Genomic DNA, 26,021 nt, shown 5'->3' on the forward strand with positions numbered 1-26,021 from the left:
ACCGTTCGGACAAAACATGCTTCTTGAATGGCATTAGGTGGCCACAAGCTTTCTGCCTCCAGTGGAAGCCAGGCCCCTGTTAAAGAAAAAAAAAATGTTTATATGGCAACACATGCATTTCCATTCTTGCAAATCTCCAATCACTGCTTCACTATTCTGAAAAACAAAAACCTTTGTAGTTTTTTCAGCAATACTTTCAAGATGTGTAAAGCTTATTTTTCAGGATAAAGTGTGTGTGTGTGTGTGGGGGGGGAAATGTTATAAGAAAATGGAGAACCTTGGAAGTTGGGCGAAAATACTTTATTGAAGTTATATAATTCTAATAGGTAGAGGAGATGTTGGATGTAAATGAAGCTCTGACTCAGCATGTGCCACTAATCACAAGTTTGCATTGAGGTCACAATGTTCTAGATTTCATTATAAAATGAAGGTTTATGAAAAGTTGGGCTGCTTATAAGTGTGCAAAGTAAGACAATTTCATGGGTGCCCACAAAGGGTTAGTAAGTAATAGCACCATGACTTCATTGTGGAAATGATGTGAGTTTATAATTTGTGTCATTTTTGTGAGTATATATGTGATGTCATCTTGTCTTCTTTGGGATATCTTCAGAATTTTTTGTTTTTTTTTCTAAATGCATTGTTTAAATTAAACCACATAATTCAGTTTAAATGACACTGAAGGCAATTCTGAATTTGCAATCAAAATTACAAAGAATAAGGAGACAGAAACCTATTTGGAGAAGCCTGATTCACTCTTTGTAATAGAAAATGCTTTTGGTTTGGTAGGTAGGGCTAGCAAGGGCATGGTTTTAGTTTTAAAGGTTATTAAACATTTAGATTGTACAGCTTCTAGTGCACAAATATCTATGTAAGTGCTTTATTGTATGCCATACAGCAAAATACTTAGCATTTGACATCACAAAACAAAATGCTAAATGGTTCTTAGCTATGTATTTACTGGTATGGCTTTCAGTATAATGTGCAAATGGAAATAGTTACTAACTTTATTTATTGATATCTTGCCTTTATCATTTTTATAAATAACTTAAGGCAGCTAATATATACAATACTTCTCCCTCCTCTTTATTTTCCCTACCACAACAACCCCATCAGGTGAATTGGGCTGAGAGTGACTGACTGGCTGAAAGTCACCCAGCCAGCTTTCATGCCTAAAGCGGGACTAGAACTCAGTTTCCTGGCTTCTAGCCTGGTACTGTCACCATATGTGTGATTTCCTAGTTATTTCTAGTTTTTCTTCATGCCTTTTCCAAACCGCTAATCAATTTATAGAAGTGTAAATTTAAAAGGACGGAACACAAACGTGGATTTGGTCAAGAAGCTACATAAAATGTTCTTCCAGCAAGATTACTGCACTCTGATTGACACTGTCAGTTGTAGTTGGTTTGTGGATTATTCCATAAATCACATTTGCTAGACTCATGCAATATGATGTGTTGTATTGGTTCTGTGTCTGAATTCATGGAACAATTGCCACTGAGTTATTGTTCAACAAGTCATTGTGTATATAAAGTATATATAAATATTAGAGATAATAGAGAACCCAAGCAGAAGCAAAAAAAAAAACTTTTTGATATTTATGTTTATGTTTATCTTGTAAATTTCTAATCAGAAGTTATCTGTTGAGTTTAGTAGGGTTTACTTTCAAGTAATCATCTTTAGGATTGCAGCCTTAAATTTCCTAGATTATTGGGCCAAAAATGTCAGAAAAAATGGATTTGGAAGGAAACAAGACAATGTATTCAGGAAGATAATTGCAGGCACAAGGAACAAGCAAGAGAAAAGACAGGGAGGGGAGAGGAAGGATGGTGATATTTGAGGGAACTGAAAACTTTGTATGATTGCCAATGGTAGAACTGGAGATATGCAAGGATACATGCTGGATAGAGAAAAATAAGAGGCAGGATTTGTGACACAAGCAAAGTTAAAGAGTTTATTCTGGATTGATACTATCCACACATTGTATGTTTGAAACTGGCAGGTTTCCTGTTGTAGATTTAATTCCTTTTTTCATCTCTGCCCATTGCCAATAGCAATGAACCTGAAGCCTGACTAGAATGTAAAGATGAGCTGGGTTAATGTGGCAGAGAAGTTGCATTGTGAACCAGTAGCTAAACTCTGAGAAAAAAAACTTTTGAAAAGAAACCCTGTCCATTTTAGATTAAGGCATTTAATTGCGTTCTAAGTGTGGCAGAGATAAAGAAATCATGAATTGGTTCTATATTTTAGAATAAGGGAAGGAAATTGGGAAAGGAGAAGGAATCAGACTCAGAAACAAGTGGGTGGCACAAAGAAAACACTACCCATTGCACTGCAAAATAAAACAAAGACAGTACAACCAGCAGAGCACTCAAACTACCCCTTTCTCTGCCGTTCTGCGTTACAGTGCACCATTCATGTGTACAGGTTTTATTATGATTCATTGGAAGGAGCCACTTAGGTCTGCCTCAGCATAAGATGGATCCAGATATATTTAATTCTGAACTATTGGCAGTAGATTGCTTACAGCTAATGTTATGATAATTGCGTTCTCCAAATTATGTGATTGGCAGGAAAAAAGCTTAGAAGAAGAGTGGATTTGAGGGTAGAAAAACTGTTAAGTACTAGTACTGAAAATACATTTTTAGTGCTTAAATTCTTTGAGATCTGACACTTTTCATCTTATGTATATGCATTTTACAACAGGTAATAATGCTTGATGAATTTGGGGATTCTAGAAAAAAGCAAATCAAATCATGCATGCCCCAAGTGTGCCCAACCCTGGCCTGTGTAATGATATATACTCAGAAATTCAAACAGACAAGTTTAGTGCTCTAAAAGAAACTAGGATCAGGAGTGAATCAGAAAAAAATAATCCAGGACATATATTAATCCATTAATTGACTTGTAAAAGTAAAAAAATTACCTTTCAAACTTTTGTACTACATTAGAAATTGAAAAGAACCTTGATAGATAGTGATGTAATGTAAGGAGGAAATTAGCATTCTTTAAAGGATAACTGACAACCATGATATTTTTAAACCAACAGAGAAGAAGAAAGGATATGGTAGAATGAAGAAATAAGGTTATGAAATAACATTAAATTTTTTAATTAAAAGAATATTTAATATTATCAAAGAGTGATGCAGATTAGTGTAAAGGCTGAAGCTGATGAGTAAAACAGGAATTCTCAGGCTTGTCAGAATTGTTGAATAAACATTGAACAGATGTTTTCCAATCTCAAGACTGGGAAGAGAACAGCCCAATGTTCTTTTATTCAAAAATTTGGAGGAAATAAATTATTTAAACTTTGAAACAAACGTAAACTATATTTAAGGCCTGATCCTTCTGCATTATACATTATTTCTCTTGTCTGCAATAAAACAATTATACAAAGCTGTATTGTGCCTGTGAGCCGAAGCAAATTCCTGATTATGGATTTAATGTCTGGCAAGTCAAATTTTATTGCCATGCCTGAATATTTTGACAAACATAGTACAAAAAACATTAGAATATATAGATGGAGGAACTTTTGCTTCCCTTATAAACCAGCATTTTAAGATTTCCCAAGATATATAAACTGGAAGACCAACTCCAAAATGGCTTTTTATCTCTAATGCTGCTTTGAGTTTGAATCATTAGCTATTAGATTCTACTCTACTGCTTTAGTGAAGAGCATCCTTGCTTATGTAAAAGATGTAACACCCTCACCCCCCAGATTTTAGCACAGTAGAACATGGCTGAAGAACATAAAATGAAACAGGTTTGGAGAAAGAAGACAGGGAAGAGTTTTTCTTTTCTTCTTAAAACATTGGGACCTCAAAACATTGGGGAAACAGTGAGGCTGGTAGGAAATTTAAAATAGAGAAAAGGAAGCAATTCTTCATACAGTGTGTAATTTACCTGTGGAATTCATTACCATTGTGTGGAATGATTGCTACCAATCTGAACAGTTTTCACTCTGTCAAGGACCTTGTAGTACTCATTTCTAAAGATCTAAGTGCCCGAACCCACTGTAACAACATTGCCAAAAAGGCATTAAGAGTTGTCAACCTAATCTTGCATAGCTTCTTCTCTGGTAATGTTGTACTACTAACTAGAGCATACAAACATTTCCTGGACCAATTCTTGAATACAGCTCATCTGTCTGGAACCCGCACTGCATATCGGACATAAATACAATCGAGAGAGTCCAGAGGTATTTTATGAGAAGAGTTCTCCATTCCTCTAACTGCAATAAAATACCTTATGCCACCAGACTCCAAATTTTGGTCTTAGACAATTTAGAACTATGACGATTTCAATCTGACCTAAGCATAGTACATAAAATTATCTGTCACAATGTCCTTCCTGTCAACAACTACTTCAGCTTCAACCACAACAATACACGAGCAAATAATAGATACAAACTCAAGGTAAACCATTCCAAACTCGATTGCAGAAAATATGACTTCAGTAACAAAGTGGTCAATGCCTGGAATGCACTACCTAACTCTGTAGTTTCTTCCCCAAACCCCCAAAACTTTAACCTTAAACTGTCTACTGTTGACCTCACCCCATTCCTAAGAAGTCTGTAAGGGGTGTGCATAAGTGGACCAGCGTGCCTACCATCCCTGTCCTAATATTCCTTTTTACTTACTCTTTTCATGTATTCAAATTATGTTTATACTTTTACCTGTTATCTTATATATGCTTGACAAATAAACTTATGATCATAGAAGGGGGTTGGAGTTGTTCTCACAATGCTTAGCCACAGGCAAAAGATCAGGCATTTGTTACATATCTGAGCATTTGTGTCATCAGTGAGATATCTGCTATGTCTGCTGCACTTTGTCATTTCTCCAGGTAAATCAGACATGAAACATGATTAAAGTAGTTGAATTAATTCTACTTTTTTGGTAAGAATACCTTAACAGAATTTTGCAAGCTTGAAAGTACAAATTTCCTGCTGCCACTTTTAACTGCTTGATCCATTAGGATGGGTCCTTCCTAGCTTTATTTCTCTGATTGTTCAGCCACTGAGGGATCCTGTCTTTCTTGTCTGATTGTTTCCCAAGTAGCATCTCTTCCCTTCATTCCCCAAGATCATCCACACATTTCATAACAACCTAGACATAAGCCAGAGGTCTTCAAACTTGGCAGCTTTAAGACTTGTGGACTTCAACTCCCAGAATTCTCCAGCCAGCATAACATAGCTGGCTGGAGAATTCTGGGAGTTGAAGTCCACAAGTCTTAAAGCTGCCAAATTTGAAGACTTCTGACCTAAACCAACAGTTTACTACTTTTGTTGACTTCAAAGTGGTGCCATTTCTTGTAATTTGCTATGGTGCAAACATGACAACACCTCAACTGATAAACCCTTTTTCTATAGGCTAGTTTGGGTGTATAATACAGTTCAGCTTTTTTTTTTTTTAAAAAAAAACCTATTTGACATTTATTTTTGTTCACCAGGGTTGCGCTCTAGCTCCCATTTTATTTAATATGTGTATTAATTCCCTCAGCAGTTAAAATCTATAGCTATTTTGCCTAACTCTAACTTTTAAAGCAACATCTCCAATCTTTATATAGATAATTCTGTCATTCTAAATGTGGATTGGTCATTGCCTTGATCCAGCATTACCCTAAAAAGCACTTGATGGTTAATTATTATTATTTTTTAAAAAATAGTTAATCATTAATGGTTACCAGACAGAACATGTTAAATTATTTATATATCTTGGGTTTAATTTCAGTCAGAGTTTAGAATGGGCTTTGATTTGGCCCAAAGAACTACCACAGCAATTTTACAGTATGAATAGAATAGAATAGAATAGAATAGAATAGAATAGAATAGAATAGAATAGAATAGAATAGAATAGAATAGAATAGAATAGAATAGAATTCTTTATTGGCCAAGTGTGATTGGACACACAAGGAATTTGTCTTCTGTGCATAAGCTCTCAGTGTACATAAAAGCTATAAATCCGTGATGGCAAACCTATGGCATGCATGCTACAGGTGGCACACGGAGCCATATCTGTGGGCACGCGAACATTGCCGTAGCTCAGCTCCAGTGCACATGTGCATACTGGCCAGCTGATTTTCGGGCCTTGCGGTCCGACCAAAAGTCAGGAAACAGGCCATTTCCAGCCTCCTCCGGAGGGATGGAAAAGGCCATTTTGCCCTCCCCAGGCTCCATGAAAGCCTCTGGAGCCTGAGGAGGGCGAAAAATGGGCCTACTGGGCCCACCGGTAACTTTTTTGCCGTTGCATGCCAAAAGCAGGGAGAGCGCGGGGGGGGTCGCGTGTGCATGCAGGGAGGTCGTGCACGCATGCACGGGGGGGCGCTCGGGGGCATTGAATTATGGGTGTGGGCGCACACACACATGTGACCCCCTGCGCTCCCTCAGTTTTTGGCACGCGACAGCAAAAAGATTAGCCATCACTGCTATAAGTGATAAATCACGATCATAGTCATCATAAAAATACATTCATCATAAATCATAAGATACAACACTTAACTGATAATCATAGGATACTAAATAAGCAATCAACATAAATCATACTAGGAAACTAAATAATAATAATGCAACTAATTTATTTATTTATTTTTATTTATTTTATTAGATTTCTATACCGCCCTACTCCCGAAGGACTCAGGGCGGTGCACAGCCAAACAATAAAAACACATACATACAAAATTTAAAAATAGAATAAAATCAAATTAAATAATTTTGGCCCTGACAAATTTAAAATCCCAGACTTTTACAACCAATTTAAAATTGAATATATAAAATACTAAAAGATATTTAAAATTTTAAAAATCTTTTATAAAAGAGGGGGGAAATTAGGCCAGGCCGGCCTGGTGAAATAGTAAGGTCTTTAAGGCGCGGCGGGATCTTCCGTATCTCTGGGGGGAGCTCGTTCCAGATAGTAGGTGCCCCCACAGAGAAGGCTCTCCCCCTGGGGACCGCCAGTCGGCATTGTTTGGCTGACGGCACCCGGAGGAACCCCTCTCTATGGGAGCATACCGGCCGGTGGGAGGCTATTGGTGGTAGAAGGCGGTCCCGCAAGTACCCAGGTCCTAAGCCATGGAGCGCTTTAAAGGTGGTAACCAGAACCTTGAAGCGCACCCGGAAGACCACCAGGAGCCAGTGCAGCTCGCGCAAGAGGGGTGTTACATGGGAACGCCATGTCGCTCCCATTACCACCCGCGCGGCTGCACCAGTTGGAGCCTCCGGGTGCTCCTCAAGGGGAGCCCCATGTAGAGAGTGTTGCAATAGTCCAGGCGGGAGGTGACAAGGGCATGAGTGACCTTGCGTAACGAGTCCCGATCCAGAAAGGGACGCAACTGGCGAATCAGGCGAACCTGATGAAAAATCCTCCCGGTCACAGCCGTCAAGTGCTCTTCTAAAGACAGCCGTGAATCCAGGAGGACGCCCAAGTTGCGAGCCCTCTCCGTGGGGGCCAATGATTCACCCCCAATAGTCAGTGATGGCATCAACTGACTATATCGGGACGTCGGAAACCACAGCCACTCGGTCTTGGATGGGTTGAGCCTGAGCCTGTTCCTCCCCATCCAGGCCCGCACGGCCTCCAGGCACCGGGACATCACTTCAAGGGCATCGTTGGGGTGATCCGGGGTGGAGATGTATAGCTGGGTGTCGTCAGCATACTGATGGTACTCCACCCCGAAACCACGGATGATCTCGCCCAGCGGCTTCACATAAATGTTGAACAGGAGAGGCGAGACGACCGACCCTTGCGGCACCCCACATATGAGGGGCCTCGGGGTCGACCTCTGTCCCCCTGTCAACACAGACTGCAACCGGTCAGAGAGAAAGGAGGAGAACCACCGCAACACAGTGCCTCCCACCCCCAACTCTTCCAACCGTGCAGCATGATACCATGGTCGATGGTATCAAAAGCCGCTGAGAGATCTAACAGGACCAGGACAGAGGAGCACCCCCTGTCCTGAGCCCTCCAGAGATCATCAACCAATGCGACCAATGCCGTTTCTGTGCTGTACCTGGGCCTGAAGCCCGACTGGAACGGATCCAGATACGTCGTTTCATCCAGGTGCTGGGGGAGCTGTTGCGCGACCACACTCTCAACAACCTTCGCAACAAAGCGAAGGTTGGACACCGGACGATAATTTACCAACATTGCCGGGTCCAGGGAAGGCTTCTTGAGGAGAGGCCTCACCACCGCCTCTTTCAAGGCGGCGGGAAAGTCACCCTCAACCAGCGAAGCATTTATAATCCCCTGGAGCCAGCCTCGTGTCACTTCCCGGGAAGCCAGTACTAACCAGGAAGGACACGGGTCCAATAAACAAGTGGTCGTGTTCAGTCTACCCAGAATCCTGTCCACGTCCTCAGGGGTCACAGGATCAAACTCATCCCAGATAACATTCTCAAGACCTGCCCCTGTCTCTCCCCCTGAGACTACCCAGTCGGAGTCCAAATCTTCCCGAATCTTGAGTGATTTTGTCATAGAGATACTGAACAAAATCCTAGGCTCTACCCTCCAAGGGGTCCTCCCGCGCTTCCTGGTGGAGCAGGGAGCGGGTCACCCTAAAGAGGGCGGCTGGGCGATTATCTGATGACGCAGTAAGAGCAGCAAAATAACTACATTTCGCTGCTTTTATCGCCACTAAGTAATTCCTAATGTGGGATCTTACTAGTGTCCGGTCAGATTCAGAAAGACTGGCCCTCCAAATACTCTCTAGGTGTCTTTTCCGGCGCTTCAGCTCCCTCAGCTCCTCGGTAAACCAAGGAGCCAATTGAGATCGGTGCCGGGTCAGAGGCCGCCGAATAATAATACAGTATTATTATTCGTAAAGAAATAGATATTTATCTGGGGCTATTAAACTTTGCAGAGAAAGGCTTAGTACAATAACTATTTGGGGCAACTGTCAGTTTGTAATCTAATTCTAGTCTATTGAGATCACTTCAATCTAGATTTCTCAGGTTTATTTTTGGTAGTCCCAAATGTGGTTCAGATGTGGCTCCAGCTAGAAACAAGGCTGATTAGAATAGAAACAAAAGCTTACGAATATTTAATTAGTGGCATAAATTTATTTATTAGTCTACTGGGCTTCTTTATGGTGTTTTAAATGATTCCTTTCAATCTACTTTAAGAAGTCTCTTAAGCAGATACTACTTTCACCTAGTCTTTTTCAGACCATTTTATATACTGTTGGCTGGTCTTAGGCAAAATAATTCATTGTCCAATCATTATTTGAAATTGAGTTGCAGTATAATTTTAAAGAGATTATCCAGTTTTTAATTGATACAAAAAACAATCAGAGAGGCTGGCTCTCCATCTAACTTGCTTACCCAAACTATCAGTGAACCTTTACTAAGGGTGCTGTAATGCACTTACTACAGCATTTTTAAAGGGCAATTTATTTATTTATTTTTTAAAAAGCATGCAAGTACAATGCAAACAGTTTGTGGTTCATTGTCTCTGCCAGTGGTGGGATTCAGTCACTTCGCACCACTTCGGGAGAACCGGTTGTTAACTTTCTGAGCAGTTTGGCAAACTGGTTGTTGGAAGAAATCATTAGGGCAGAGAACCAGTTGTTAAATTACTTGAATCCCACCACTGATCTCTGCCCATATTGCACACAAGATATAGGTAGAATCAATTACTCATCTTCTTTTACATTGTTAAGTTTAATACAACATTGAGCCAAAACTATTTTTCCCATTTTAGGATCAATCCCTGGTCACTAAGCTATCTTCTGTGTTGTTTGTTAATAATGTTTCTCATGCAACACACAATGTTGCAAAGTTTTGTTATTTAGCAGATTCTGGCAGGGGATCCATAGTGGAAAATCACACTGATTGTTGTATAGTTATGGTTTATTTACTGCTCCTTTACTATTTTATTTGCTGTCTAAAGGCCATAATACAGTTAAATTGAATACATTTGTGTTTGCTTCTTCAGATGAAAACATTGCATGCTGGAGGGCAGGTTCAGCCAAATCAGTTTATGCACAGATTGGATCTAGCTTCTTCAGCCCACAGATGGCAGGAATGTCAAAGGCAGGTTCAGCTGTGGATTAAGAGAATGTTATGAAACTTCAAACAAACAGCAGTTTGTTAATTTATAAACAGAATCCCAGGATGAAAGAAGACTATATGCCCGTTATGGCGAACCTATGGCATGCGTGCCACAGGTGGCACACGGAGCCATATCAGTGGGCATGCGAACTCAGCTCCGGTGCGCATGTGCGTGCCGGCCAGTTGTTTTTTGGGCCTTCTTGGCCCACCAGAAGTAGGGAAACAAGCTGTTTCCTGCCTCCGGAGGACCTGGGTGGGTGGGGAAGGGCCATTTTTTGCTTTCCCCAGGCACCAGAGCCTCTCTAGTAACCTGGGGAGAGCAAAAAAACGGCCTCCCCCCCTCCCGGAGGCCCTCCAGAGGCCAGAAACTGGGCCCACTGTGCCATCGCATGCCAAAAGTGGGGGAGAGGGCAGGGGGGTATCACAAGCACATGCACGGGGGGGCACATATAATTATGGGTGTGGGCACACATGCACGTGACCCCCCCAGCTCCCCCCCTTTTGGCACGCGATGGCAAAAAGGTTAGCCATCCCTGCTATATGCTTTAGATTCCATTTCTTATTCTAACTATTGAAGATGGAGAAACGGGAAATAAAATTGGTTAATCAAATTGGTGATTTAAGCAATATTTTTAATTACATTTTTCTTTGAATTATTCTTTGTATTCTATTAATAGATTAATAAGAGTAAAATAATATCTAAGAAGTTCTTGTCCTTGAAGAACTGAGTCCATGATATTTAAAATTGACTGAAAGCTTTTCCTCAAGAAAGAGATTCTCAGTTAAAAATCTAATTCAGAATACAACTCCTCATTGTCCATTTCTTCAGTGCAATAGACATTAAATTCATTAACAGAAAATTGTCCTGTTTTTATGATTCAGGAAAGCTGCATTAAATTTGAGAATGTCTTCAGTGAAGCACCTCGTTTATGCTATCATCCATTTCCTGAGAGAACAGAGTCAGATGGATACTTTCACATCAGATGAACAAGAAAGCTTGGAAGGTGTGTAGAGATGGGGCAACTTGGTATTTAAATGAAATATTGCTGTTAAGTGTTAATGCTTTATTTATTGTATTTCATAAACCTATTTTAAAACTGAAGAACTTTAGAGTCCCTTAGACATTTACCTCAGTCATTCTTAAAAAAGTAAAAGGGTGAATCAGAAAGATCGTTCAACACAGTCAGTTTTCTCTTTCAGTGCATAGTCATAGAGGAAAGTTTGGTATTCCAGAATGTGCACCCAGTTCACATGGACAATTATTGTGGCAGGCAAGAATTCACAAACCTAGAGTAGATTTCATATGTAGGATTTATTTAGTAACTTGTAAGGTTAGCTTTCTATTTAATAAAGGGAAAGATACATTATTTCTTGCAGTATGTTAAAACCAATCTTGATTGTAAGTTAACCACCAGTATGCGGATAGCTTGTGATGATAAAAGATTTATCTATCAGTTGCTTTAATACCTTGGATTTTCCATGTCCCAGGGAATTATAATAATTACATAAAAACATCCATGTAGTTTCCTTGATGGTAATATTGAAATCTTTTGCCTTTATTTTCTTCAGAGCTATTTTTTCACTTCCCAGACTATTTATTTATTTATAAAATTTATTGGCCACCCCATCTTACCATGGGGGTAACTAGTCTGTGGTCCTAGAATGTTGCAACAAGTACTTTCTGAACCCTGTTTAAGTTTTGAGACCAGCTTGATGCTACCATCTCCTGCTTAGCAGAGATTGCAAGCTTATGGATTGCATCCATTTTGATTAAATTATGCTCATTTAATTATAAAACAATTTTAATCATTAAAAGAGTTTTTTCTATCAAGTTCAACTCCTGCTTAATATATGGACAGCATGATCATGATGCTGCTAGCTATAGGCTAACAATTGTGCTGATTTGTTAAATATATTTTTTTCTACCATATGTTAAGTTATTCTTGCTAGCCAGGCTGTAGGTATTTGGGAATGTAGGCATATGATTAAGATTGTGAAGCTTATGTCTGAACAAATTTTGTTTACTGTTAAGTCTAAATAATTGAATCTAATTTTAGAATATTCAAATGAAATTATATTTAGAGGTATTGTTAGTTGAAGCAACGAGTGTACTTTGAAAGCTTTTGAGATTTTCTCTATTTTATATCAATAAAATGTTGATACTTTTTAAGGAAAATATTTAATTAGGAAAGTCTGCTTTGATGTTTTTTAAAAATAATTTAAAAAGGTATTATAAAACACTTCTTCCAAATCAAATGGGTAAAAACATTTCACTCATTAGTGATTAAGAGGAGTAAAATTCTAAGCCATTATCATAACAGAGATTTACTGAATACCTTTTAGAAGTTACGCAACCTCACTTTTTAATTTAATTTTTATTTGTAAACATAACTTCAATGCAGTAATTGAAAGTATTGTAGTTTCCTGCAATATATCCCAAAATCAGTTTGGACTAAAGCTTCTCTAATCTGGATTTACATATGTAAAGCCACTGTAGTAAATCTCCCCACTTCCCCAGAAAGGAGGCTTATCTAGGATCAAATCATTTACACCTCTCCATTACCAGGAAAAAAACTGACTTCCTAGAAGTCCCCCATTTTATGCTAATTGAAATATTTCTGAAATATTTGTATTTTGCACAATTTTAGATCCTGTCTGGTATTTGTTGTCTTTTTGTCTCATCATTAAGGGATATTTGGCTGGCATCCTTACTTGAGTGTCAGTTGAGATGGGAGTTGATTTTGCAGACTACTGGGGCAAGGAAAATACAATGGTGGAGGCAGCATTATAAATCCATATCTAAATGTGGAATGAAGCTTTATACCATTAGAACAATGGTATAAATAAATAAAATAATGCCCTTTGCTACACCTCATGTTTGAGACATACAAAATTCTACATAAATTGTTTCAAATTTCTAGGATAAGTTTAACGTCGTGTTTAAATCTTATTAAAGATAGAATATATCATATATTGATTCAGGCTTTCATGAACAATCAAATGGTGATGATCTTCTGACCTAACAGGCCACAGTCCAATTTTTTTTTGGTACCCTGACCATTTGCCAGCAGCAATGGCTGCCATCTTCTGAGGCAAAAAAACAAAGGCTGCCATCTTCTGAGGCAAAGAAACAAAGTTGCTTCTCCTTTATATTGAAACCATTACGGATTGAAGTGGAAAGCTTCTGGAGAAAATCAAATTAAACATGATCTACAAACCTACAAGAAAAAAAATCAAAAAAATTATTTGATCCACAAAGGATGGCAGAAATCCACTTTCATCATCAGAATATATCATATATTGTATGGCTTCAGAAAGATATATCGTGGAATTATAAAACGTATTATTAACACTAAAACAATAAGAAAGAGATTGTTCATTAGGATAACTTGTTAAATCAGTAGTAACTGAACATGATGTTATAAAATTCCATTTAAAGGGACACAAAAACTAGCAATCATGTCAGATCATCATGCACAACTGCTTAGAGAAATGTTTGAGATTTATACTGTAAATATTTTATACTATATTTATTGTATAAATCTCAAACAATTTTTGAGAGACTCTGAAGATTAACAAAGACCATATTGGCAAGTCAAGGGCAATGCTTTATTAATTGTTTTCCTCATTATTGGTCTAGATTTATTGACCGACACTCTTCTTGGATTTCTTGTAGATTCATATCTTTCTGAACTTAATTTAGGTACTGCCCAGCTCCAAGCTGACTCTAAATAGCTCACAATATAATAAAAATAATGATGGTGATGATGATGTGATTATTTGGACCACAACACGCCAGATATCATAGTTGTCGAGGGCCGAAGCGTACAGTTTATTGATATCACTGTATCAGGAGACGCCAGAGTCAAAGAAAAAGAACTGGAAAAAATCACGAAATATCGCAACCTGGCCATCGAAACTACACGGCTATGGATGAAACATGTAACAGTGATACCCATTGTTATCAGGGCACTTGGCACCATCTCCAAGAATTTTACAAAATACATCAAGAAATTACAGCTTCCTGCAGTAACACCAGCGGAACTGCAAAAAACTCTGCTAATTGGAATATCATACATTTTAAGAAGATACTTGGTCAATACCTAGGATGCTGGCAGCAACCGATATCAACCATCAGTGCCAGTCAATAATATTTGTGATACAAATATGTTCAGTTGACTGAGTTTCATGTTTAATGAATAAAAGAGATAATAATAATAATTAAAAAAAACCAAAAACACAATACAAAACAAAACAAGATGGGATCTGGTTGCTCTGCATAGAAACATAAAGAAAAAAGATATATCTAACAAGGGTTCCATCCATCTTACATTCCAATCTTATTCCAATTTACAGTCATCAGAGTGTTGAGATATATGATAGCTGTGCATTATGGAAGTTAAATTGCCTTCGGAATATCAAAGTCAAAAACCCAGGTTATTGGTTTTTGGGTTTAAGACCAGATAACAATTATGGTATGAAATTTATGATGATGATAAAATCACATTATTTAAAAAAATAATTTATTTCTCTCTAGTGGCAATTCAGTGTTTGGAGACAGTTTTCAAAATTAATTTAGAGGATACCCGTCTTGCAGTACCTTCACGTTTGATAGAAATATTTACAGATTCCTGTCATAAGGTACAAGTAAATTAATTTTTGTATTATTGTATCTATATAGAAATTCAAACATTTTAACAGGGTACACTTTTCTATAGAGAATTCTAGCTCCAGTTTGCTACCAAAGAATTGTAAGAATGGCCTTTCTTATAAGTGATGCCTTATTTATGAAAAGTTACGATACTTTTGTTAGCCTGGCCCAAAGGTTTTCATCAGCTTATAGATTTTATTTCCATCCCTTTTTTGCAAGTTCTGATTTGATTTTGATTTCATATAGATCAAGAACTATTGTACATTTGTAGATAGAATAGCTTAATTAGAAATGTACATTTCGTGTAGAAATGTAAATAAATGTTTATAATTTAGTTTTGTATACTTTCATACAAAATACCTTGTATACCTTCAGACATCTTAGTTGCACACTGCTGATTAATATTTAAACTAGCTTTAGTTTGCATATAGTTTATAGTTGCATTTAGTTGCATATAATGCATATAGTTGCATTTAGTTTGCATATTTCCTGCGTCCAGATCTGAAAATATATATATATATATATATTCTTGTTTCATAGGTCTATATGTGCATTACTGTTCTAGCCAGTTTTTTTCCTACGTAAATCAAGATGTTTATATAGCCATAGTTAAGTGACATCCCAAATCATCTTGATTTACATCTTGATTTACGTAGGAAAAACCCTGGCTAGAACAGTAATGCACATATAGACCTACGAAAAAAGAACAAAATAAATATTTGACCGTTACAGGGAGGAGTCATAAAATGAGGGTGTGGCTAACTGGTGAAGGCAAATAAGCCCGAAATAGATCTATTTTAGTCTCCCTTAAGTCTTACAACAGACAGCATAATGCTGCTTATATGTCTGATAAAGCCTAGAAAATAGTGATTTGTGATGTCACTTAACTATGGCTATATAAACATCTTGATTTACGTAGGAAAAACCCTGGTTAGAACAGTAATGCAATAATGTGTGTGTGTGTGTGTGTGTGTGTGTGTGTGTGAGAGAGAGAGAGAGAGAGAGAGAGAGAGAGAGAGGGAGGGAGGGAGGGAGAGAATGAGAAATATTTCAAGAGAAGGCAATCAGATCCATTTCTTCTACATACCGAAGTAAGAAATTGACATACTTAGAGCTATTGAATATGGTGAAATCCAGCATAAATTGGTGCATTGCTTATCCTACTGCTTGTGTTCAAAATTAATATAGTAAATGGAACTCAAGATTGAAAGAGCGGACTTGAGTACTCCCAGATTACTATTTTGGATAGTTTCTTTGCTCTGACATATTGTGCACTAAAAAGGAAATTACTTTATAGCATTGATTTCTTCCTGATATTACATTATTGATATTTATTGCAGAATAGGGCCCTTGTGGCTTGTTTAAGATCAGTGATATAAATGACCCTAAATAAAGGGTTATAGAAAATAATATTTGTCTTTCTTTAAAATACCCATAGAATGAGATTCTGCCTCTCTCAGATTCTTTGCCAGAGGACCTTGAAAAAGCTGATCAGCTCAAGGATGAAGGTAGGAAACAGAAAAGGAATTAAAGAAAAGAATCCTTTCCACCATTGATAATGTAGTTTATTTTTTGGTCATGATGATAGATAAGCTCATGAATGAATTACAAATGTTCAGACTATTGGTGTTTAATAGATGATCTTGTATGGAATGAACAGTGTGTTTCAAGTATAATGTGTCCTGGCTGCTCTGGAAGAATTTAAAAAAACACAAGAAAATAAAATGTACAGCAAATCAGTATAAATGCTTCTTTCGACTTAGGACTGGAAAGGTATATTGCATTTAAATCACATATCACATCAGCATAGTATGCCTTCCTTAATTTTGGTCTAGTGTATAGACTAATATAAGACTTTCTGCTTTGCAGCCTATGGTTGTATTAACCTATGGTGTTTCCCCAAAAATACAACATGTCCCGAAAATAAAGCCAAGCCTGATTTTTGGGGTGGGTGTAAATATATGTCCTCCCCTGAAAATAAGCCCTAGTGAAGGGGTGAAGGGGTGGGCGTGGCCAGCACAGAAGACAGCCCTTCCCTTCCCCCGTCATCTCAGGGCTTCTCAGTCCCTTAATGGGATCAGCTGAAGCACTCCGGCTGCCATTCAATCAACAGCTGATTCACGGGTACTGCTCAGGCGCCCGCCTCCAGCAAGCACGTCCACTTTTGCTGCCAATTGCTGCTGTAAAAAAAGCCGGAGGCCAAGCAACACACCCCACACTCCTCGCACCCTCCTTAACTAACAGTGACAGTCACAGCAGGCAATTCCGTCCACGGAACAGGAAAGGAAGGCATGGAAATCCAGAGCCTTGGTGGCGCAGCAGACTAATGTGCTGTTAATTAGCACCAGCTGCCTGCAATTACTGCAAGTTCAAATCTCAACCGGCTCAAGGTTGACTCAGCCTTCCATCCTTTCAAGGTAGGTAAAATGAGTACCCGGATAGTGGGGGCAATAAGCTGACTTTGTATAAAAAAAGAACACCGCTTAGGGGGGGCCAAAAGCCCTACTAAGCAGGTATATACAAAAATATGAAGGCTATTACTTAACGCATTGTAAGTCGCCCTGAGTCTCCGGAGAAGGGCGGCATATAAATCTAACCAATAAATAATAAACAATAAATAAATACACCTGGGACATCGGAATAAGCCCTGCGAGGAGACGCCGCTGCTGATGTTCAGAAAATCTCCTGCACATTTCCTGCACATTGGCAGCTCCTCGAAGGTCTTCTTCCGATGTCCCAGGTGTATGGATTTCCATGCCTTCCTTTAGGGAGGCATGGAGATCACTTCACACCTGCATATTCACATTGAAGGCTCGGAAGGCTTGGAATGGGATGTTTTTGCAAACTGCTTGAAAATGGGGAGGGGGGATTTTGCCTCTTATCCTTTCACAGTCTGTGCTGAGCTTCAGAACAAGGTGAAAGGCAGGAAAATCCCCATTTTCAAGCTGTTCGCAAAAAAAAAATACCCCATTCCGAGCCTTCAGCATATTGCAGGATTGCAACATTGAAGGCTCCGAATTGGGCGTTTTTGCAAACGGCTTGAAAATGGGGAGGGGGGAATTTTCCTGCCTCTCATCCTGCTCTGAAGGAAAAGACGGTGTGTGTGTGAGAGAGATCCCTACCCCCCACCCCTCCCAAGGCAGCCACATCCCTTCACTAACCTGCTTTCCTGCTCCATTTTCCACTGCCACATGCAGGGCAAGAAAAGTAGTCTGTGGGACTACTTTCAACTTCGCAAGATCTTTTTTTTTTTTTTTTTTTTTTGCGGGAAGTTGGAAGGTCTGAATTTCTAGTTCGTGCGCAGAATTTGGGTCATTGCGGCCGCAGGCAAGCAGGTGGTGGGACGGAGAAGGTGGGACCGGTGGGCTTGCTGCCTCCTGCACCTCAGAAATAATAGCATCTCCCCAAAAATAAGGCCAAGCCCTTATTTGGGGGGGTCAAAAGAAAATAAGACCCTGTCTTATTTTCAGGAAAACATGGTAAAAATCCTTAGAGTTTCTTGTTTCATGAATCAAGCCTTTATTTGCATCTCCTATCATTGTCAGCTTCATTTTAGTAACATCATTTCTTTCCTTTCAGATCATAATATACTGTACATTCAGTGTGACTCCCATACAAAAGAATGCGAGCTCATAAGTGGTTTAGTAGAATGCAAACAGTAGCTATTTTTGTTGCTACTCCAATTAGCAACTCCCTGCTCAATGCAGTAATATAAATTAAAGCATTTCTGACAGATGGCTATCCATCTTCTGCCTCAGTGCTTCATTCAAAGACAATCCATTTCTTAGATCATTGGTAATTGGTTCCACTTTTAAAGTATTCTTTATAGTTCTATAACTATAACTTAAATCTGTTATTTTTTCTGTGACTTAAATCTATTATTTTTGTCCTGTGTAATTATGTGTAATTATTATTATCAACTTAAGTTAAAGGATATCCAAAATTGCCGTCATTCATGACATGGCATCTGGACACAAATCTTTTGATTTCAGCTATGATACTCTAGCTAGCTGTTGGAACTGTAATGGATCACTAATTTCAGCTAGTTTTTCAAGGAATGTGCCATCTTGTGTCAAATGAAATTACAGGAGACAAATTTTAATAGTCCCAGTTTATATAACATTGCTCAAAATAATTTGTTTCCAAAACAATATTTATGAAGGGCAACCAAGTTGTTTTTTACAGGGTATATTTTACAGCACCCATAAGGCTATTGTTCAAAACAGCAATCCATCATTTCAATTATTCATGGCCATTTTATTATGATGATTTATTTTAGGTAATAATCACATGAAAGAAGACAATTGTGCAGCTGCTGTGGATTGTTACACCAGGGCTATAGAATTAGATTCAAATAATGCGGTCTATTACTGCAACAGGTAAAGTTCATATAAAGCATGCGGATATTTATTTCTGAATTACGTTTATACTTTTTTTCAGTATATGCCACTGTTCTGCAGAATACTATGCCAGACATTTGTTAATTTCACTGTTGTATTTATTGTCCTTCCTTAATTAGGCTCAGTTATCAGCTACCTTTTTATTTGAAATTTAAGGCCGGGTGGAGATAAATGGGACTTCTTTTGAAAAAACGTTAGTAGAGTAGGATGGGCAAGTCTTTGTTTAGTTTTAGGAATGTGCAGCTCTTCAGTTCTGAAGCAGAACAAATACTTTGGAAGACATGTGTGCATTCTTTAAAAAGCTGTTTCTTTTCCCGTCCTTGCATAGCATATGCATAATCCCAGGAAAAGATATTTTTGAGTTAAGGAGAAATTGAACAGTTAGCAACATGATATTGTTATTGACGAGCTGATTCTCTTGCATGGTTTCTGTCTGTCTGGTAAAATCAGGCAGAGGTGGCTGTTTCAGGTTGTATCCATTTAAATCAGTGTTTCTCAACCTCAGCAATTATAAGATATGTAGACTTCAACTTCCAGAATTCTGCAGCCAGTATGCTGTCTGGGGAATTCTAGAATTCTACACATGTTGAAATTATTGAATTTGAGAAGCACTGCATTCAACCATATCATCTGTCCGGACCTAAGAATTGTGCCTTCTCTGACACAGCACCTGCACCCTCGGAATAGCCTTCTGCTGTTGTTCTAGAAGTTTTTAAAAACCTGGTAGTTCTCCCAGGCCTGGGGTAGGGTGGCTTTTAACTTCTGTTAGGTGTGGATGGAGGTTGTCTTGTCTGGATACAGACTTTCCTCTGTTTACTTATTTGTTTATGTTTCCATGGAGTAAATTGTCCAGAGTCATTCTGAAGTCATGTGGCATTTATATTAATAAACAATCTCTAGAGTAGTGTTTCCTAAAGTGTGGTCTGAGGAGCCCTGGGAGTCCCAAAGGACCCTTCAGAGATCCAAGAAATCAAAATTATTTGCCAGATATTGAAAATACTTGCAAAAATTTAAAACAAGATCATTCTTCTCATTATTAATTTTATTTAGTTAAGAATGTAGGGCTTTTCATGAAAAATATTTATGTTAATATTTAATTGGTATAATATTATGTTGACATGATTCAATAAATAACTATTCTATAAATGATAAGTTCTAATTTTTAATATGATATATGTGTATGTGTGTGGTGAAATGCAATTTTTTTTACTACCGGTTCTGTGGGTGTGGCTTGGTGGGCGTGGTGTGGCTTGGTGGGTGTGGCAGGGGAAGGCTACTGCAAAATCCCCAATCCCTCCCCACTTCTGGGGGAAGGATATTGCAAAATCTGTATTCCTATCCCACTTTGGGGCCAGCCAGAGGTGGCATTTGCTAGTTCTCCAAACTACTCAAAATTTCTGCTAGTGGTTCTCCAGAACTTGTCAGAACCTAAAACCTTTGGGATCCTCCATAATTTTTAAAAGTGGGAAGGGGTCTGAGAGCAAAAAAGTATAAGAAATGCTGCTCTAAAGGTATTCTTAATTTTATGAAGAATGTGTTTCTTGACAAAAATGCAAATGTGGCTGGTTTTTTTCCTTCAATATTCTTTTTATTCAAAAAAACATGTAATTGGTGGGTGGAAAAACAATCTACAGCCTTTTTTTTCAATGCAAGACAACATAATTAATAGTTGGTGGTCAGATGGAGATCATTTTGTTGACTTTTATATTTTTTGAGCTTCACTCTTTTTTCACACCGTAGAGCTGCTGCTCAAAGTAAACTGAACAATCACAGTGAAGCAATAAAAGACTGTGAGAGAGCAATTGCAATAGATCCAAAATACAGCAAAGCATATGGAAGAATGGGGTAAGCAAATTAACTTGTTATATCTCACATTTCTGGACCACCCATCTGCTTCAAAGAGGGACTTATTCTATTTTTTGTTACATTCCCTTAGACCATGTACTGGTGCTGTGAAAGATTAAAAACAGTCATGGAGCAAGAGTGCCATTAATTCGTTCTTTGACACTCATTCATTTCTTTCCACCTCCATATTTTTCTTTCTCTGGCACTCTTGTTCCTTCTTTCTTTCCCTTCTCTCCTTTGTTCTCTCTTGTTCGCCACACTTTCTAATCTCTGTAGTATTCTTCTTCCTCTCTTCCTCTCCATATCCTTTTCTATTTTCTCACAAAAGGAGGAATATGAACCTCCTCCTAGTAGTCTGAACTATTTTCTCTAAGAGGGAAAAGCTCTAGATATTTAAAATATTTACAAACATCTCAAATTAGTATATCTTTTTACTTTACTACCAAGAAGCTAAGAGATTAATTTGAATTCATTAATCTGAATAATCCTGGCAAATAGATGGAGAAGAAATGGAGGTAGTGACAGATTTTATTTTCCTGGGCTCCATGATCACCTCAGATGGGGACTGCAGTCAAGAAATTAAAAGACGCTTGATCCTGGGGAGGAAAGCTATGGCAAATCTAGACAGCATACTGAAAAGCAGGGACATCACCCTGCCAACAAAAGTGTGTATAGTCAACGCTATAGTTTTCCTAGTTGCAATGTATGGCTGTGAAAATTGGACCATAAGAAAGGCTGAGCGCCAAAGAATTGAGGCCTTTGAACTATGGTGCTGAAGAAGACTCCTGTGAATCCCTTGGACTTCAAGGCGAACAAACAAGTCAGTCCTAGAGGAGATCAACCCTGACTGCTCTTTAGAAGGCCAGATCCTGAAGATGAAACTCAAATACTTTGGCCACCTAATGAGAAGGAAGGACTCACTGGAGAAGAGCCTAATGCTGGGAAAGATTGAGGGCAAAAGAAGGGGTGATAGAGAACGAAGTGGCTGGATGGAATCACTGAAGCAATAGGCGTGAGCTTAAATGGACGCCAGAGGATGGTAGAGGTCAGGAAGGTCTGGAGGAACGTTGTCCTTGGAGTCGCGATGGGTTGGACACGACTTCGCAACTAACAACAAAAATAAAATCTGAATATGTTGGATAACATCTGAATAAGAAGATGTTGGATAACCATTTGTCTGAAGTGGTGTAGGGTTTCCTGCCTGGGCAGGGTGTTGGACTACAAGACCTCCAAGATCGCTTCCAACTCTGCTGTTCTGTTCTGTTCTGTTCTGTTCTGTTCTATTCTATTCTATTCTATTCTATTCTATTCTATTCTATTCTATTCTATTCTATTCTATTCTATTCTATTCTAATAATAATAATTTAATCAATTTAATTAAACTAAGCTATTCAAATTAATACCCCCAAAATGAAAGGGCTGTCTGGGTTACTGCATGACTTCATTCTGATATGCTTCATGATTTTAATTCAATTCAAAACCAAAGCAATTAATTTTGAGGTTCTACCTCTTGTGTTTATGAAACCTGCAGTGTCCCAGACGATTTCATTTATGTTCATCAATGGACTTTTAAATCATTTTTTAACTTTCAATTTATTCTCCCATCCTGTAACTGAAAAATAAGGAAAAGCCAGATCAAGAAAGTTTTCTTTACGTGAAAGATCTTTCTTTCTTTCTTTCTTTCTTTCTTTCTTTCTTTCTTTCTTTCTTTCTTTCTTTCTTTCTTTCTTTCTTTCTTTCTTTCTTTCTTTCTTTCTTGTCTTCCTTCTTTCCTTCCTTGTTAAAGGCCCATTGAGAACTTTCAAGGACATAGGGTAATAAGTATTTTTAAACTCCATGATAATATTTGGTGGGTTATATAACATGGTTTCAAAAAAATGTAAGTACTTTAATGAATGGCCTGTTTTCAGTTGACTCATCATGACCCTCTCTGTTGACCCTCAATAATTTCAGGATAAGCAAGATTTGAGCTTCTTAAAAGTAAAATTTGATCCCAACATGTAGGAAATTATCTTTGGTTCTAGAACCCGACCATTGTTTTGTGCAACTAATCTATAAGCTACCAAAAGTTATCTTGCAAACAGAAAAAATTTACATTCTTTTTGAAACACTATTTACCATTTACTATTTGAGAAGTTTACTAAGTGAGAAGTTAGTGTAATATGCATGTAACCCAGGGGTGAAATCCTCTGCTGGTTGCCACCAGTTTGCTGCATGTGTGGTGCGTGCCAATCATGCACATGCGCAGTGCATGCCGGATGCATGCTGCGCACACATGCGCAATCTGCACCAAACGCGGGCTTTTGAATTTGCTGCTTTTTTTTCCCCTTTTTTAAAAAAACTTTTTCAAGCATTTTTAACTACCGGACTGGTAGAACTGGTAGTAAAAAAAATGCTTAAAAAGTTAAAAAAAAAAAAAGTTCCGAAGATCAGGTGAGCGATGCCTGATTGTCGGAACTTTTTTTTTACTTTTTAAAGCAGATGTTTACTACCAGTTCGATGAACCGGTAGCATATTTTACTCTTGGTTCTAGTGAACCGGCCCGAAACGGTAGCATTTCACCCCTGATGTAACCGTATGGTAAGCCCAATTCTCATGGTATCCTACTACACAGAATTGAAATTATATACCACTCCCTATTTTCTGAATGTATGCAAATTGTAATAAAATTCTCCTTAAACGTGGTGTGATACTGTTAGCTACACATATACTACATTATATGATTACAAATGTATATATATGGTCCATGCTTTTAAAGGGACCTTAGTCGCAGACTTTGCATACAAAACTGTGAGGTACAAAGAATCAGAACTATTAATGTAGGTTGCAGCATAAACGATTTATTTACTATATACAGCCTATAGCTATAGCCTATACCCAATCAGGTCAACTAACGATCAGCACTAAATTTGCACCATAAGTGTCAAAGGAAGTCAAGGAAGGGCTAGACTTGGATCACTTGTGGCAATGCAAGGACTTTAAACTGATGATGTGCTTTATTCTGCCCCCACCCACAGCTCTGCCTACTCTTCTCCTACAAAAACACCTCAGCAATTCTACAGGTAGTTGGGATGAGGGGCAGAGGGAAGCTTGTATGAAACTGCAGTAGAGAGTTACTACTAGACACTGTAGATCAGTGTTTCTCAACCTGTGGGTCGCAACCCCTTTGGGGGTCGAACGACCCTTTCATAGGGGTCGCCTAAGACCATCGGAAAACACATATTTTCAATGGTTTTAGGAATAATTTTATGGTTGGGAGTCACCACAACATGAGGAACTGTATTAAAGGGTCGCGGCATTAGGAAGGTTGAGAACCACTGCTGTAGATAAACTGAGCAATAAAGTAACAAATATAAATATTCAGTGAATGCGGTTTTAAAATAAAGCTATAGAGCCAGGGAAATATTAACATTTTTATTACTTTGAGGCATACTTGTAATGGATTTGAGCCCATTCTTTCCCCTACAATTTAAACTGTATATTTTTAAAGAATAGATTTTAAAAAATAGAAATATTTATTCAGATTGTCCTCATATTGGCTCCCTTTGTTCTTATTAGATTGGCTCTGACTTCAATGAATAAATATCAAGAGGCAATTAACAGTTACCAAAAGGCACTGGATCTTGATCCAGAAAATGATTCTTACAAATCAAACCTGAAAATAGCTGAACAGAAATCAAGAGACATGTCCAGTCCTGTAAGTTAGCTTTCAAACCATTTATAATATAGTACATTGTTTAAGTATTTTAGTTATCCAGTGCTTCTTTACTTACAGCTGTCATGTATTTATTTTCAGATTGGAACTGGTCTGAGTTTTGATATGGCAAGTTTGATAAACAATCCTGCCTTCATTAGCATGGTAAGTGAACTTAAAAAAATATTTTTGTTGTTCCTGGGTTCCACTGTTTCTTATATTGGCTAACTGTTCCTTACTTTTCTTGACATAATATTTTCATTCATTGTTATGATGATGATGCCATTGATTAAAATTAAATCCTTTCTTTCACCTTATTCAAAGCACCCTGTAACTGGAATGCAAAATACAAAAACTCAACAATCAAACCGATACAATTAAAATAAATGGAGACAATACAATTTTCTTAACACCAGGACAATTAAAATTGCTTGAACAGTTAAAAATATGATGAAAAAGAGTGTTTTTGATATTTTGCTAAAAACTGGGAGTTTGGTCCCATACTTGGAAAGATTCGAATAGCTGAGCTTCTGACAGTTGGGGCAGCTTCAAAAGAACCACATATTACTTATATAAGACTCATAATAGGCCAGTACTGAGATACCATAGTCATTTGATATTAAGGTTAATTAAATCCCAACAAAGTTTGACTTGAAAATGCAAGTTTTCATTACTCAATACTACTGGCTAACGAAACTATCCTCCCTAATTATTGGCTTCCTTATGGCTGAAATTATTTCATCTGTTTCAGGCAGCAAGTTTAATGCAGAATCCTCAAGTCCAGCAACTGTAAGTATCAACACAGGCCACCTGTGTTGTCATAGAGATGACAAAGCAAGCATAACATAGAGGATTAGGGTGAGCACACATCACTTTCAGGAAACACACCTAGTGCTGAAATTTCACTGAACAATTTTCTTTCTAGTAATGATTTTCCCATTTGTTAGGGTAGGATGAAGAAGAGATTATAGGTCTGCTTTTGAGCTCAAGAAGAAAATCTGGCAGTAGAATCTGTTCTTTGATGGGTTCAAAGAAAATTCATATGAGTTTCTGAAATTCAAATCCTAATAAAATGAGTACATGCGTGTTATGTGACTTGATTTCTATTCCACCACTTTTAGATTCTAGGTGACTCATAATAGAGTACAAAATATAAAGCTTGTAAGTAGTTTTGAGAGGTAGCCTTAAGCAGTATGTGATAAAGGGAGCATCAGTGACTATTGAGCAGAATTTGCTGCTCAAAAAATTGTCACTCTGGCGCATCAACTAAAGTTGAGTAAAGATTATCCTGACTAAACCTCCATCTGCTGTTCAGGATGTGTCAGTAGTTTTGAATGTTACTGGGAGGTCCAATAGAGCAAGAAACACTGCACTCTACCTATCTGGGTA

The 26,021-nt window shown here is 38.0% G+C and overlaps 1 protein-coding gene across 2 annotated transcripts in view; it reads left to right on the plus strand.

The window, feature by feature from the left end:
* SGTB (small glutamine rich tetratricopeptide repeat co-chaperone beta) overlaps nt 1-26,021 on the plus strand; it is a 32,280-nt gene that overhangs the window by 762 nt on the left and 5,497 nt on the right. For both annotated transcript variants that reach the window (XM_070935851.1, XM_070935852.1), the window contains exons 2-9: nt 10,925-11,046; nt 14,580-14,683; nt 16,132-16,201; nt 18,973-19,072; nt 20,834-20,938; nt 24,497-24,635; nt 24,735-24,797; nt 25,384-25,421. In XM_070935851.1, the coding sequence (XP_070791952.1) occupies nt 10,947-11,046; nt 14,580-14,683; nt 16,132-16,201; nt 18,973-19,072; nt 20,834-20,938; nt 24,497-24,635; nt 24,735-24,797; nt 25,384-25,421 (719 nt within the window). In that variant the 5' untranslated portion in view covers nt 10,925-10,946. The remainder of the gene's footprint in view (nt 1-10,924; nt 11,047-14,579; nt 14,684-16,131; nt 16,202-18,972; nt 19,073-20,833; nt 20,939-24,496; nt 24,636-24,734; nt 24,798-25,383; nt 25,422-26,021) is intronic.

The sequence above is a fragment of the Pituophis catenifer genome, unplaced genomic scaffold, assembly GCF_029215685.1.
Source record: "Pituophis catenifer annectens isolate HBS135680 unplaced genomic scaffold, rPitCat1.0.hap2 SCAF_2, whole genome shotgun sequence".
In the NCBI taxonomy this organism is placed as follows: domain Eukaryota; kingdom Metazoa; phylum Chordata; class Lepidosauria; order Squamata; family Colubridae; genus Pituophis; species Pituophis catenifer.